The sequence below is a fragment of the Rosa chinensis genome, chromosome 2, assembly GCF_002994745.2.
Source record: "Rosa chinensis cultivar Old Blush chromosome 2, RchiOBHm-V2, whole genome shotgun sequence".
Taxonomy (NCBI): Eukaryota; Viridiplantae; Streptophyta; class Magnoliopsida; order Rosales; family Rosaceae; genus Rosa; species Rosa chinensis.
This window is the reverse complement of record NC_037089.1, coordinates 74,166,325-74,182,987: the sequence shown is the minus strand read 5'-3', so window position 1 is coordinate 74,182,987 and position 16,663 is coordinate 74,166,325. Positions and strand designations below refer to the sequence as shown.

General features: G+C 38.5%; 2 protein-coding genes across 2 annotated transcripts; both read left to right on the top strand.

Moving 5' to 3' along the window:
• Positions 1 to 8,176: 8,176 nt before the first annotated feature.
• LOC112190591 (protein disulfide isomerase-like 2-3) lies at positions 8,177 to 11,948 on the top strand. Its single transcript, XM_024330037.2, has 9 exons — positions 8,177 to 8,395; positions 8,800 to 8,958; positions 9,574 to 9,687; positions 9,967 to 10,124; positions 10,240 to 10,339; positions 10,736 to 10,912; positions 10,997 to 11,142; positions 11,372 to 11,518; positions 11,608 to 11,948. Exons 1-9 carry the CDS (start codon positions 8,258 to 8,260, stop codon positions 11,780 to 11,782), a joined length of 1,314 nt encoding a protein of 437 aa, XP_024185805.1. The 5' UTR covers positions 8,177 to 8,257; the 3' UTR covers positions 11,783 to 11,948.
• Positions 11,949 to 12,105: 157 nt separating this feature from the next.
• LOC112185957 (probable serine/threonine-protein kinase WNK11) lies at positions 12,106 to 14,721 on the top strand. Its single transcript, XM_024324296.2, has one exon. The coding sequence runs from the start codon at positions 12,920 to 12,922 to the stop codon at positions 14,492 to 14,494; it is 1,575 nt and encodes a 524-aa protein (XP_024180064.1). The 5' UTR covers positions 12,106 to 12,919; the 3' UTR covers positions 14,495 to 14,721.
• The last annotated feature ends 1,942 nt before the right edge of the window (positions 14,722 to 16,663 follow it).

Sequence of the window (16,663 nt, the reverse complement as noted above, 5' to 3'; positions counted from 1 at the left end):
ATCAGGCCCATTTGATCCAAGCCCAAGCCCAGAGGCCCAAACCCAAGCAAGGATGCTGGCCTGATCATCATGGCGTAGCCAGCCTATCCCCGCTACCATCTCCTCCCTGTCTAGGGGTCGTCCACCCCAGGCAGCCATCCTCAGAAGCAGCACTGCACTACTACACCAGTGCCTACCGATCAGTGGACCTCCAACTCCGATTGTCGATCGCCTCGACCTCGACTGCACCCAGACTAGATGAGAATCCGATCTGTTAATTCGCCAGCAATCGTCCAATGCCGCTGTGTTAGCCTCACCCAAACCCCAATCACGGCGGTACCAGTCCGACGAACCTACGACTGAGCTGCCTCAATTCACAGCACCAAGACCCGGCCACCAAGATCCTAGACAAGCGGATCCTTTGGAAACCTCTACCACCACCAAACAGACCCTGAGATCTGCCACGCACGACCAATGATGCGGGCTCGCCGGTGAAGACTACCACGCTGCCACCCTCTGCTAAGAAACCCTAGGGCTCTGCTTTTTTGTTATGGACCTCTTTGGTTCTTTCACATTGATGATTCGATTTTTGGTTTCTTAGATCACCTCAAACAAACAAATATACAGAAATACTTTGTTCGTCTAGATCACTTCAAACTACAAAAATAGTTTGTAAAGTCCCACCTTTATTCTCAAAGTAGAGATTAAAACATTTATTTTGCTTTGGTAGGACTCTGCTCCACCTTTCATCATTTGACACTGTAATTAATAGAGACCACTCGGGTCTTCCGAACTTCCGTTTCATTAGTTTCGTATTTGCTTTTTTTGGTTTATTTGAGAGGTTTTAGTTTTGACCCCCCTCTGTACTCTTGTTTTCTTTTTCTTAATATAAGGCCTCGTTTGTTAGCCAGGAAATCAAATCAGGAATGTGAAATAGTTTCCCATTCCATTAAATTGTCATGTTTGGTTAAATCATAAGTTTGGAAAGAAAAGTAAAATAAATAAGTTGACCGGAGTTCAATTTCATAAAAGAGGTGGAATAGAAATACTATCTAGAGTGTGGTATTTCAATTCCTTCACTCAATGAAATTGAAAATTTACTTGTTTAGCCTCTCATAAAATCTTGTCAATTAACAATTCTGATCTCCACTCATTCATTTTTAATCTTCCATATTTAATTCGATTAGGCATTATTGGAAAATCATTAACAAATTAATTCTCTCAAACCATTGTCTAATCTCAAGTCTAGAATTCCAACACCACAAATGAAAATGCTAAATCAATTCCATTCCATCCTTGAAAGGAAAATTAATACAATTCATTTTCCCACGGTAACATTTCGGTCTACCAAACGGGGCATAAGAGGATAGAAACGATCTGTTCCTTGCCTATCCAAGCCTTTACCAAAAAAAGAATTATAACATTTGACTTGCGTGAGAGTACATGAATTTCTCTACCGTTAGACATGCTTCTCATGAATTTCTTTACTGCAGGACACATCTATTTTAGAATCCCAAGATCCCCAGCCAACTGTCAGGAAAGAAAAGAATTCAATTCGTTTGAAAAACAGTTAAGAAAATTAAATGAAATAAGTGAAACACCCTTTCCATACGACGTAACCGTTGAGAGTTGTTGTATTTTTAATTTTCTTTATTTATTTGTTTCTTTTTCAAGACGGTGTATTATGACATAAATCTTCTAATAATACATCCGAAATAATAACATGAGCTTCCCTTACATCGAGAGTACAACACCATTAGCTTCTCAATGACAGTCGATAGTAAATTGAAGGAGTTACATTCAAATAAGCACGACAATATTCCGCTGACTGACCAATAGGAGATAAGTCCTCCGTTTGCTGACACTGGGTGGATACCAGTGCTGCACATTTAGTCTCAACCTCTACCGTGCACCAATCATGCTTGTTGCGCATATTGTCTAGCGCCTCCCTTAGAGCTGGTGCTTCCACTTGCGACGGAAGGAGGCTCCTTTCACATAAAGATAGAATTTGGCTGCAAAGTACAAAATCACCCTGTTCATTCCTTACCACTACTTTCAGGCTACCATCCTTAGTCCCTGGTAGATCTAGCTGAGAGCAAGTGAAGAATTATGCGCCCACTGAATTTTTATCTATAGTGGAGTTAATTGATGATCTACTAGTTAGCAAACAAAATTTTAGCTTAAATATTAACATATATGTCCCTTCAGCAACTTAAAATAAAGAAAATATGACAATATGTTCTCATATAAATAAAATTCTGAGTCCGTCACCACCAGCTCGAAATGTTTTTTTATTTGTTCTTTGGCCATGAGAGAAAAAGGTTGGTCTCATATTTTGGGTGAAACATGAGACTTCCAAACTACCTTCTAGCACGAAGCTGGTGCCGACGATGTCAAGGCACATACCAACATATTTTCAGTCGCACAAGCAATCCGATACCCTCTCTTAACACTATCGATAATGTCACGCCCCTGATTTTACACACATGAAAATCGATATATATAACCCCATAATTATATATGCGTGAACGTCCAGTCATCAATACAAAATACCTGAAATCTTTTTCCCTTAAACTTACACACATATTGATGCCCTGAACCCTCAAAGTTAATATACACTCGCTCCAAAGAGTTATATATTACACAAGCTTACGAATTAAATTGTCAACAACAAGATAAAACGTAAATGCTCCTCAGAGCTTACTACAACGGAAGTCCAAATAACGGTAAAGTCACAAAATTTGCTTCCTACCGTAAAGCTGCTAGCTCGCTGCCTCAACCTCGATTATCCTAACCTGCAGGATTAACCCCTACACCGTTGGAATGGTGCACCGGGTTGCCACACAACAAACCCGGTAAGCTTTTGCAAGCCCGTATGAGTAACTCAAAACACACATGCACAACTCACGCCAAAGACGAGGAAAACCTTTCAACTCGCGAATAAAGAAAACATACCATGCTTCCAAAAACAATACTCTTTTCCCAAGAGAAACAACGAAAGTCACACTGTGACAAAATCATATAAATCGTTAACCTAACAATTCAATTATGATAAATCGATCCAACCTGGATAAAACAATAATTAGGTCCAACCTGGACAAAACATCAACACAAATCAATCATACCTATCGTTAACCTAACAAATAGAATATGATAACTCGATCCAACCTGGATAAAACAATATTTAGGTCCAACCTGGACAAAACAATAATTGGGTCCAACCTGGACAAGATATGTACCCAGGAGTCTTAAGTAACCTACTTAGATCCATGAAGTACGATGGCAGACAGACTAGAGCTCTAACTGAATCGTAACCTGTCACCCGGCCAAGGTTCAATCTTACGATATAATATTTCCATGAGGATGCAACCTGCAACCCCTGATCCTTAGGCCAACCTGACCCTCAGATCAAAACGTCAAATCAAATCAAAAGGAGAAATCACAACCTGTGACTCTCAATCATCAAACACTTTTCAAAAACAATAGAAATACCATTTCCCACAATTTGTTTTCCGAAAAGCCACACCCCAAAACAATAAAAAGCATCATTTCATGCACATTGTTTTCATAAATCCACAAACCACCAAAACATATATATTTCACATAAATATATATCTATATGTAGTCATCCGCTCAGGAATGCCTACTAATACCAACTATAGTTTGCAATTAACTAAATAATTCTCAAAACAGTATGGTGAACCCGTTCGTGATATGAACTTCGTGAGATTACTCACCTCAGAATCCCGCTGCGTCTTCTATACAGAATGGAACTAACACTATCAGCAACAACTCGTCCAATTCACCTTTAGAAGCACCTAATCACCAATGATCTTAAATCAGTAACGATTCACATTTGATTAAAGTTCGAAACCCCTGTTTTGAACTAAAATCCCCAAAGTGGCGCCAATCGAGGTAAAACCACATCCGAGACCTCCCAAAGTCTTCGGAATACGTCCACGATCGATGTGACCAAACCACAAGTCGATCGGACGCTCGAATCCTCATGGATCAAATAAATCGATCGGTATGAAACTGCAAAAATCATAACAAATCCATTCGAACTCCAACATTTGCATATTATATATCGAAACGCTCGTATCGACGAGTAGAAGACATATAATACCAGAAACAGTCCCATACGTGGCCGGAACACCGTCGGAACGCCGCCACAAGCGGTGGCGCACCGCCGCTGGCCAAAACTCAATATTTCACAAAACTCCCAACATCAAAAAGCTTCATCTAAGCATGCTTGTGAACTTTCATAACTGGATCGAAGTCAGAAAACAAGCCTAAGAGATCGAAAACTACCTCACAAGCCGTGAACAGTAATCCAATCCGAGTTGATCGAAGTTTCACGTCAATCGATCCAAACAAACACCAAGAATCGATCGGCGAGGCTATTATGAACTCAACCAAGGAATCATTGAAGCCATGAAGTCGCCGGAGTTGTGTTTTCAGGCCGGGTTCGAAAACACCAACCTGCACCGCCTTCTACTGCCGCTACCACCGAGAATCGGCGCTAGAGAACACCACAGGGACCACCAGACGGCGGAGGCGATCCTGTCTGGAAAGTTTCATCGCCGGAGATGGCCGGAAAAGTCGAGTCGGATTGACCGGGTCCGGGTCGGGTCAGTCGAAAAACTTCGACTCAGAAGACGCGGACGAGAGAGAAGAAAGAGAGAGGATGGTTTCCGGAAAAGGAAATGAGGAAAATGAAATAAAATTCTGATTTTCTATATTTATACTAAAATGGAAATTTCTTCCGATAGCCATAACTTCCTCATACAAACTTCGATTTACGCGTTCCGCATGTCCACGAACTCGTATCGACGCGCTCTACAACTTTCGTGAAGGAAGTTTTTGGAGAATCCCAACAGATAAAAAGTCAACCTTTGGCAACCCCCCTAAAACCATACTTTTTAAATAATTAATTCGTCCGAAACACTTCCGCTCCGTCCACGAGTCACGAAACCGTCCAACAATCATAAATTAGATTCCGGAAATTCCTCGGAAAATAAATACGAATTTCTGGGGCATCACAGATAACCTTCTTAACCATTCTATCATCAAGTTGCCGCAAACTCAGAGTGTACTCAAAAGTAAATCTAGGCCTCATCAAAAAGCCCGCGGATCAAGTGGGTCGATGGAGGCCCGCCGGCCCGGAGGGCTTTTAGCCCGGCCCGACCCGTCAAAAAACCCGCAAAAGCCCGCCTTGGTGGGCCGAGGGCCGGCCCGCCTAAAGCCCTCAAAAACCCGGCCCGGCCCGTAGGCCCGGCCCGTAAAAGCCCGTAAAATATTATATATATATATATATATATATATTTGTAGTTATGTGTGTGTGTGTTTTAGTGTTTATAAATATATACACACACACACACACATAGATATATATATTTGTGTGTGTTTATATATTATGTATATATATTTATATATGTGTGTGTGTTTATATATATGTATATATATATTTATATATGTGTGTGTGTTTATATATATAATATATATATATAGAGATATATATATATGTGTGTGTGTGTGTGTTTATATATATGTATATATATATTTATATATGTGTGTGTGTTTATATATATGTATATATATATTTATATATGTGTGTGTGTTTATATATATAATATATATATATAGAGATATATATATATATATGTGTGTGTGTGTGTGTGTTTATATAGAGGATATATATATAGATATATATATATATATATATATATGTGTGTGTGTGTGTGTGTGTGTGTTTGTTTATATATATAATATATTTATAGAGATATATATATATATATATGTGTGTGTGTGTGTGTTTATATATATGTATATATATTTATATATGTGTGTGTTTATATATATAATATAATAATATATATAGAGATATATATATATATATATATATGTGTGTGTGTGTGTGTGGAAGTTCTTATACTTCTATTATTCTATATAGAATATGTGCATATATATATATTCTACATATCGGTAATCGGTTGACCAATTAGATTGGGTTCAAAACTATGGTGAAATTGACTAAATTTTTAACCACACGCATAATTTATTGTAATAAACTCATTCAACGGTCAGTTTTTCCATTTTCTTTGAATTGATAGGGGTTGCTCTTTGGAGTGTATGATATATAAATATAGGTTTATAAGAGTAACTAAGTTTGACCTAGTTGATCGAATTCGAAATAATAACGAAATTGGCTAGATTTTCTACAATCACCATAAAACATTACAATCTCTCCATCGAGCGGTTGGTTTCTCCGAATTCATTTTCTACTTCATGGTTGCTTTAGAATGAACCTAAACAATTTAAATGCAATGTATAAGTCATACAACTAAAGGAATAAAATTGGTATACACCAATGTGTTTGTAATTAAAATTAATTTTTTTTATCTTATGTCCACGCACATCCATCGATGGAATATATACAAACGTGATGTGAAAAAATAAGCACGTTTCGCGGTTGCCACGCCATCGGTCAACCAATAAAACATATAAGTGACTACGGTTGACCAATCCGATCGGATTCGAAAATATGGTGAAATTGGTTAAATTTTTTACCACACTCATAATTTATTGTAATAAACTCATCCACCGGTCGGTTTTTTCATTTTCTTTGAATTGATAGGGGTTGCTCTTTGGAGTGTATGATATATAAATATAGGTTTATAAGAGTAACTACGTTTGACCTAGTTGATCGAATTCGAAACAATAACGAAATTGGCTAGATTTTCTACAATCACCATAAAACATTACAATCTCTCCATCGAGCGGTTGGTTTCTCCGAATTCATTTTCTACTTCATGGTTGCTTTAGAATGAACCTAAACAATTTAAATGCAATGTATAAGTCATACAACTAAAGGAATAAAATTGGTATACACCAATGTGTTTGTAATTAAAATTAATTTTTTTATCTTATGTCCACGCACATCCATCGATGGAATATATACAAACGTGATGTGAAAAAATAAGCACGTTTCGCGGTTGCCACGCCATCGGTCAAACAATAAAACATATAAGTGACTACGGTTGACCAATCCGATCGGATTCTAAAATATGGTGAAATTGGCTAAATTTTTTTACCATACTCATAATTTATTGTAATAAACCCATCCAACGGTCGGTTTTTCCATTTTCTTTGAATTGATAGGGGTTGCTCTTTGGAGTGTATGATATATAAATATAGGTTTATAAAAAATTAGTGTCTTTAAAAATTTATTTATCAATAAATTAGTATCTATATATAAATATAGATTTTTTTGGGTACAATATAGTTATATAGATCTATTATCTTTGGTTGTATTTGATCATTATCCATTGAATTTCCAAAGCTTGATTAAAAAAAAAACTTGTGTCTTTAAATATTTATTTATAAATAAAGCCCGCAAGGCCCGGCCCAAAAAAGCCCTCAAGGCCAAGCCCGGCCCGGCCTGAAAAAGCCAGCAAGGCCCGCTTTATGTGGACAGGCTTGGATCCTTTGATTTTTAATAAAGCCCGGCCCGCAATTATTTAAAAATATGGCAAGGCCCTGCCCGGCCCGGCCCGTTGACGACCCCTAAGTAAATCTGCCTCCACCTTAGGAAATTATTCATCAACCAAAAGCTGCACTCAATCTCCATTATCGGCGTCAATAAGGTCAAAAAAAAAAAACTAGATTGAGTTCCAAACTCTTTAAAAAAATAAAATAATGATCAAACGTGCTCGATAGTGTCATGCTCCTTGGGACTATAACACTTCCCTCACTACCAGGGCATATGATTTCAATAATTTCCAAAGTTTCATTTCTCTTCACAATCCTTACGCAATCAATGGATTACAAATTTTTTGTTTAATCTGTTATTATCGGAAATTACTTTTACAGTGACTCTATTTATTTATATTATGTCAAACTTAAATTCTTTTTTTAAATTTTAATTAAAAGAAATAAACATTATGTGGTGAAGTCTTTAGATACAGACCCGAACACAAATAAAACCTTTTCCAGTAGGTCAAGGAATTTAAGATAAAAAAAAAAAAAAAAAACCATTTATGATGAAGATAAGAGCACCCCATTGGTCACATCCCTCACAGAAAAACACCAATAAACTTGACGAGAAATTATGGCCAGATGACGTGTAAATCTTCCATTGGCCAACACACGTAGCAGCAGAAACATATTGGGCTTTTTTTGTCTTCTGTGCCTCGAGAGGTTTCTTCTGTGATTCGTAGAACAAATCTTACGCGCAGAGAAAGAAAGTGAGTGAGTGATTGAATCTCTGAGATTGAGAATGAGAATGAGAGAGAATCAATTTCGAGCTGTACCAATCTTCTTCTTCTTGTTCTTCTTCGTCTTCAATGGCTGTGATGCGCTTTACGGACCGTCATCACCAGTGCTTCAGCTGACTCCCACCAACTTCAAGTCCAAGGTTAAATTTTCAATCTTTCGCAATATTTTGGCGTACCCTTTTCCCAGTTCTTCATATTTTTGCCATTTTTTGTATTCCAATTCGTCGTCTTTTTGATCGAATTGTTTTTCATTTTAGAAGTAATTCAGTGCTCCTTGAGCTCTTAGTGCGAACATTAGATCCGGTTTATAAATTGTAGGGGATAAATAAAGTTGGTCAATTTTTGCACAAATTGGAACTTTTTCGATGCTCACCAAGTTTGATTCTTATGAAGATAACTGTTTATTCCCAGGATAATGCTTACAAATTGTTTGAATAGGTTGTCATGTTTGTTTGTGATCATTTTTGGGTGGTTAATGGTGGATTGGATCATAATGGAGTCTAGCTAGTATTGGTTTGAATTGAATCGTTTGGAATGGTGGCAGGTTCTGGACTCGAACCGAGTTGTTCTGGTTGAATTCTTTGCGCCGTGGTGTGGACATTGTCAAGCTCTGACTCCCATATGGGAGAAAGCCGCTACTGTGTTGAAGGGTGTGGCAACCGTAGCTGCCCTTGATGCTGATGCGCACAAGTCCCTTGCTCAGGTATTTTCATCGTCACTCTTGCAATGACTAGTTTTGAATCAAATTTTGAGTTTTAGGATTAGGTTGACAATGTACCTCGGCCTTAAAACTCGCTGGACTTGTTGTTTGCCCATGCTTTTCAAGATTGGTAACGAACTGATGTTTGCATTAAGATTTGGATTTTGTGGTTGTTTTCACTCCTGTGAATATGCCAACAGTGTTGCGGGTACTCATTTACCATTTTTGAAATAGTATAGAATGAAGGATATGGAGGCTGCTCCAAATTTCACATGTTACATTATCTTTTCCCCTCCCAATGTTCAAATTTTTTTGTTTCATTGCTGGTTCTGTGCTCAGCGGAGGATTGCAACTCCGAAAATAGTCAAAATACATATATGGAACTCTAATGACCATGTTTCTGAGTTGCTGCCTGTTCAGTTTGAGTATTCTTTGCATATGAAGGAACATAAAATTAGAAAAAAGAAGATATAAAGAGAACCATTTGATTGTTTCCTAGAAGTCTTGCCCTGTAGTAGGACAGTTTCATAGTATATGGACAGGTCAATTGGTGAAGATATTCTGGTTTATATGCTTAGTTTGTGTAATAATAGTTACATTTGTTTGTGAGATCCACAGGAATATGGGATTAGAGGATTCCCGACAATAAAGGTGTTCGTACCTGGACAGCCTCCCGTTGATTATCAGGGAGCGAGAGAAGTGAAACCCATTGCAGAATTTGCAGTCAAACAGGTTCAACATGATCTCTTGCACAAATTCTTTCACTTCTCAAGTTTATTTCCTTGTTTGTGATATTGTTGAAATGAAAATCCTGGGTTGTACGTGGATGCCCAGATGCATATCTTTGTGGTCATTTCTGCTTGAGTATGTTAATTTGCTTTTGTTAACATATTAATGGATTGGTCAGATACTGATGAATTGATGATGTTTCGTCTCATTTGGCCATAAAATGCTCTTGCATAAAATTCTCTGAAAATTAGTATACGTGACCATTCCGTTGGTCTTGTACAGATTAAGGCACTATTGAAGGACCGCTTAAGTGGAAAAGCAACTGGAGGATCAAGTGAAAAACCTGAACCTAATGCTTCAGTAGAACTAAATTCCCAGAATTTTGATGAATTAGTTGTTAAAAGCAAAGATCTCTGGGTTGTGGAGTTTTTTGCGCCTTGGTAAGTGCTTTTTGTCTGTAGTCTTTTATGATATCTGTAGTCATTAGACTGTATTATGAACCACATTGAACATATTGTAGCAAATCGTTGACATCCTTCCCCATTTTTCTTAAAGGTGCGGGCACTGTAAAAAATTGGCACCTGAGTGGAAGAAGGCTGCCAAAAACTTGAAGGGAAAGGTGAAGTTGGGACACGTTGACTGTGATGCAGAGAAGGTAATTGGTCTCAGGCATTAACTTGGCATATAGAGTTGTTACTTATTTTATTTTGGGTGGGAACTGCATTATTGGTGTCTGAGTTCCTCTGCTGCCAAAGTTTAGTTTTAAGTTTGAGCTAAAAACTCATTAGAATTTCAAATATACTAATTGAATTTGTGTTTTCTTTCCAATGTACTACTAATTCATAAACTCTGATGGGTTACGTTCCGCCCTAGATAACTAGATTTAGCTGAGAGATAATGTCCATGTTTTTCTTTTTGATATACCTGACCATGTTATATGTGGATACATGAAGTATTATAAATTGGATGCATGAAGTATTATGCTTTGGACCTGTAAGTTATTATATCTTGTATTGTATCATATGGTTCTAATGAGGTGCCACTTTACCAGTCTCTTATGAGCAGGTTCAATGTTCAAGGATTCCCAACAATATTGGTATTTGGAGCTGACAAAGATAGCCCAGTACCTTATGAGGGTGCGAGGACTGCTTCAGCAATTGAATCATTTTCTCTCGAACAACTAGAAACAAATGTTGCACCTCCTGAAGTGACTGAGCTAACTGGCCCTGTAAGCTCTTGGTTTCCTCTGTGTACTTAAATTGTTTGACGTCGTATTCTGCGGACTAAAGCTTTTCATTGATCTTCCCTGTAGGATGTATTGGAAGAGAAATGTGGTTCGGCCGCCATCTGTTTTGTGGCTTTTCTACCTGATATCTTGGATTCCAAGGCAGAAGGGAGGAACAAGTACCTTCAGCAGTTATTATCTGTTGCAGAGAAGTTCAAGAAGAGTCCGTATAGGTAAGTTGTTAGGAGTTCCCTTTACTACTCTTCTGTCTGTGATTTTGTACTAGAAATCTTGTTTAAATTTAATAGTAATTATATCTGCAACGAGGCATATACCCCAAAATGCTAAGTGAAAAAAGTGAAAACATCTGTGATAATGCATAAAGCACCTGCGATGAAACCCTCTTTGGCTTGAGAAGCTAAATATATTGTTACTGAAAATGAATGTTCATGGATGTTGCAGCTATGTCTGGGCAGCAGCTGGTAAGCAGCAAGACCTCGAGAATCGCGTAGGTGTTGGTGGTTATGGATATCCAGCATTGGTTGCCTTAAATGTGAAAAAAGGTGCTTATGCCCCACTTAAGAGTGCCTTCGAGCTTGATCAGATCACGTAAGTCCTGTGTCTCTACCCTCATTCTGAACCACTGTTGCAAATTGCTAACAATAACCCAAATTAATTCATGCAACTTTCTTTCTCAGCGAATTTGTGAGAGAAGCTGGGCGTGGTGGAAAGGGAAACTTGCCTCTGAACGGCACCCCTAACATTGTGAAGAGCGAACCATGGGATGGTAAAGACGGAGAGATCATTGAAGAGGATGAGTTCTCCCTTGACGAACTGATGGGGGAAGATACTAAGAGCAAGGATGAATTGTGATAAATTCAAAGCATTGTAGTAGAGAGTATAAATGGTGTATCAGGGTAAGATTGATTTTGGAAGACTTTAGCGATGCTGGTCTTGCCAGTCATTTTGGTGTTTCTATACTTGGATAACAGTTAATTCGATCAAGAGCTTTCTTATGAGGAGTGCCATCTTTTGGTCCCTTTATGTTGATAACATGGTACTAGAAGCATGTTGTTGTTGTTGGTTTTTTTTTTTTTTTTTTTTTTTTTAAATTAAAAAAAATCGAAGAATTAGGAAAATAGTTAAAAACAAACAAGTGAATTGGAATATATTTTGAAAATCATGTTTTACCCCTATGGTGTCATTTTCTGAATTCTATGTATTCAAAATTTAACATTTGTAAAGTATGATTTCTAGAATATGTCTGAACTTGCTAAATAGTGAAATATCGAACAGATTCTTTTAATGAATTGTATTACATTTCGGTTTTGAATATATATATATAAAAACTATCGAAATATGAGGAGGAAGAAGACCATAGAAGTCTTTCAGAAAATATTACCTAGTGAATTTCAGCTGCTCTAAAAAAAAAATAGTTTAGGTGTAAAAATTTGATTGGAAGGTGATGCCATGTAATCATGATGACGTGGCATGACTGGGAAGATTGAAACTGAAGTCGCCTCCGACTCTGCTACGAATCCTATTAGGAAGCGGAAAACAGGGTCCCTGATAGTCTCGTACTATATCATCATCTCCCCTCTAAACCTATATATATACCCCCTTCATTCTCCATCACCCTTATTTCTATTTCTCGGGTTTCCTCTCTACATTCGCTCTCAATTTTCTAGGGTTTCTTTCTGCTCCAATCTCCTTCGACTTCTTCGTCTCTGTTTGTAGGGCTCCTCCTCAATTTAACTAGGTCTCAACAAGATTTTGGGATTCAATTCTCAATTTGGCAATCCAAGTTATGCAGATATGGCCGGTCAGTCTCCGATAAGTTCAAGAAGCTCCCTCGCCAACCGGAATATGGAATTCGATTGGTACTCCGTCGCCTGTGAAGCCTTTTCCGAACACCACTGCCGGTTTCCGATCGCCGTTTCTTGAAGATTTTCCCGCCGTGGTTTCGTTTTCTTGAAGACCAAGAAAGAAAGAAAGATTGTTGAAAGATTAATGGAGAGGACCGAATCTGATACGAGTGAGTGTGACTACGACGAGTTTGTGGAGCAAGACCCGGCCGGGAGGTACTTCCGGTACGACGACGTTTTGGGGAGGGGGGCGTTCAAGACTGTGTACAAGGCTTTTGATGAGGAAGAAGGGATTGAAGTGGCGTGGAGCAAAGTCAAGACTGAGGACGAGGCTGAGCTTCAGAGATTGTTTTCGGAGGTTAATCTGCTCAAGTCTTTGAAGCATGAGAACATCATCAAGCTTTTTAGCTGGTGGGTTGTGGAGGATGATGACGATAATGGTGACTGTAAATCCAAGAAGAACAAGAAGAAGAAGAAGAAGACTGTGAATATGATAACGGAGCTGTTCACTTCCGGGAGCTTGAAGCAGTATCGAAAGAAGCACACCCATGTTGAGATCAAGGCCATCAAGAAATGGGCGCGTCAGATTCTCAAGGGGCTGAGCTATCTGCACTGTCATGACCCTCCGATTGTTCATAGGGATTTGAAGTGTGACAATGTGTTCATTAATGGGTTTAATGGGGAAGTGAAGATTGGAGATCTGGGGTTTGCGTTGGTGATGCAGCAGCCTACTACTGAGTTTAGAGTGATTGGCACGCCGGAGTTTATAGCGCCGGAGATGTATGACGAGGAGTATAATGAGTTGGTGGATATCTATTCTTTTGGGTTGTGCTTGCTAGAAATGGTGACTTGTGAGTACCCTTACAAGGAGTGTCGAAATTCGGCTCATATTTACAAGAAGGTTATCAATGGTGTAATGCCGGCTTCTCTGAATAAAGTGAAGGATCCTCAAGTGAAGCAGTTCATTGAGAAGTGTCTAGTTCCTGCATCGATGAGATTGTCTGCAATGGAGCTCCTGAAAGATCCATTCCTTGCAGCTGATGATTCAAGGGTGCCTAAATCTTTTCCCATGGAAATGGATAGCAGAAGTGTCAAAGAGAGTTCCACATCATCTAGCTCTTCGATTCTGGAGTGTCAGAGGTCCACAAAGAGTAATGAATTGACTTTAAGAGCAAAGCGGAATTCTGATAGTAGCAATACTATTGCTTTGACCTTGAGTGTTGCTGATCCACGGGGTCGTCGTGGGAAGAAGACTATTGAGTTTGATTTCTATCTTGATTCCGATACTGCTATTTCGATTGCTGGGGAGATGGTTGATCAGGAGCTTGGTCTTTCAACTGAAGATGTGTCAGCCGTGGCTGAGTTGATTGATAAATTGGTTATGAAGCTTGTGCCCAAGTGGAAACCTACTTCGTCTGTAGCATATTGCTCATGTACCACTACTAGGTCAGATGCTACAAAGTGTGGCTGTGGAGCTAATTCCGGCGATTCGTCAAAGAACTCTACTATCTCAAGCATGGAGATATGGAAAAGCTTTAGCACGTCAAGCATTTGTTCCTTGCAGTCTGAGTCATCTCCAATGGACAAACATCGGTATGATCACTTAAAAGCGGAGCTTGACTTGATTGATGCACAGTATCAACAACGTTTTGTTGAGCTGGTGAAGATGAAGGAAGAAGCGATCCGAAGTGCAAAGAAGAAGTTGGTTGGTGTAGTCTAGCATCCATTCGCAGATTGGCAGCATTTAGAAATGTGATGATATAACATTCACTTCGATCATCCTCTTTGTAATAACTTTGTGTACTTTAATTTCTAGTCTAGTTTAGAAATTTTCATAACAAAATGGGGTATAGGATCGATCAATCCCCTGTTGGATACCGATGCTGTTTTGATTGATTGTTTTAATCTTGGAAGCCTTATGTGTGTCTTTTTGGAGCAATTTCGAGAACGGGAAGTGAATGAAAATTTTGATTCCATCCTATTGCATTTTATTTTGTGTAGCATTTGTGAAAAATTTGGAATGCAACGTTTAATTTTTTTTTCTTAATAAAGCCTGTTTTGGTTTAGATATAGTGAAACCAAATTTTCCTTTTACTATGATTTTTTCCTAGTTTTTGCTTATTTAATTTTTTTAATTTTCATTATATGAGATTATGGGGTGGGGATTGATTCTGAACCTACCAAAACTGATGGTGATCTTAAGGTAGTCTATTAAGTAACGACCGAGTAATCAACTACAGTGATTGATTGTATTTCGGTTTCTATATCAATCTGATACCAGTTTGGGCTTGTTTGGGTTTAATATTGGGAACGGTAATTAATAGCCCAATATATGGGTTATTTTCATGAAAGTCACAAAGGCAATAACTAGGAAGCGATGCTATCACAATTTGTTGACACGTTGTCTTCATGAAAGTCACAAAGGCGATGACTAGGAAGCGATGCTATCACAATTTGTTGACACATTTCTAAATTCAATTACTATTATACCCTTTGTAACCCTGAATGTCACTTTCATGTTTCACTATATAATGATGTCTCACTGACTCATTCTCAAACGAGGCAGAATCTTTCAAATCTTAGCTTGCTTTGTTTCCGCCTCTTAAACTTATCCATATCCCCTTCTATCCTAGATTTGTTACCCTTTATGCTTCTAATTTCAGGTTTCACGATCTAGCCTCGTACTGGATTTCAGCCATAAAAAATATTAGGTAAAAAAAGGTTAAGTGCTCTTCATTTATATTAAATTGCATTTCGAAGGGTTACAATTCAAATTCATCTATATCAGTGTTTGAATTTAGATTTTTTATTTCATAGTAACAGGAGATTTATGCGATATAAATGCATGTAGTATGATGGTTTAAATCTATGTTAATTTCAACTTTATTATTTGAAATTAAGGGATTCATATTTTGTTAGGTTGATAATTTTGGAATGAAAGTATTTTTACTCGTTGGGAATCAGGTCATTTATCGTTTGACTTGTTTTTTTGTGAACCAAACCATCAATTTCATTCATGCTCAAGCCAGAATGGCACGGATACATATCTTCCATTGCCATACCAAGGACAAGTTTAGGACATGGTATGCTAGCACCACCCATTAGACAACCAGTGCTCACTTATTCAAAAGGGAGCCTAAGAACTATGAAAACTAGCGCATAGTAATTAGGCAAAGTTTAGAAGACATAACAAAATAAAATTTGCTCCTTGCCCTTAACAGTTGGGCTAGGAGGTTTAGAAAGATAAGCAAAGCAAGTCTCTTGTGCATCAGTCACCTTCTTCGACTTTGGAGGGTTCTTATTCTTTGCCCCTAATGGCCTTCCTCTTTTCTTTTTAGCTTCAGAGTGTGCAGAGACCAGCTCCTTGGGTACGAGAATATTGTCAGGCACTTCAACCATCCCTATGGACCTAGCAGAGAACCTGCTGGTGAACATTGGCATCTTTTGTTTCTTCGCTTGAACCTCGAGGAGGAGAGGTTTGAACAGCTCCGGTAGCAGGAACGTGAGCTTTAGGGGGAAATTTTGTAGGAGAGGGAGGTAGTTGACGCTTGTCACCCCTATTCTCCTTGGCCATTGCCTCCACCACTGCAGGTATACCTGTGTTTTCAGAAGTTTTCAGGCTTTGAGTGCTCTCTGCAGGTTCATATGGCAACACCTTCTCAAGCTCCAAGCACTCATCCGGAGTTGCATGTCGACTCAGAGTTTGGTGCATGATTAGTTGGGGCTATAATCATTGCCAATGCCAAAGGTTGGTGAACTTCCTTGTCAGTCTCAGAGAGAGTGAGGTCTCTTGCACGCAGGATAATAGGCTTGCGTGGTTTGCTTGCTTCCTTGGGTTGGAAGAGTGACCTGCAAACATTTTGTAGAATCGGTGTTTTCACACCCTGAA

Bases quoted from the DNA above. Each gene is read 5' to 3' on its own strand.
- LOC112190591 (XM_024330037.2), top strand. From the start codon at position 8,258: ATGAGAATGAGAGAGAATCAATTTCGAGCTGTACCAATCTTCTTCTTC. The intron at 8,396-8,799 runs GTTAAATTTTCA...GAATGGTGGCAG, and splicing joins CCACCAACTTCAAGTCCAAG to GTTCTGGACTCGAACCGAGT. The intron at 8,959-9,573 runs GTATTTTCATCG...TGAGATCCACAG, and splicing joins CGCACAAGTCCCTTGCTCAG to GAATATGGGATTAGAGGATT.
- LOC112185957 (XM_024324296.2), top strand. From the start codon at position 12,920: ATGGAGAGGACCGAATCTGATACGAGTGAGTGTGACTACGACGAGTTT.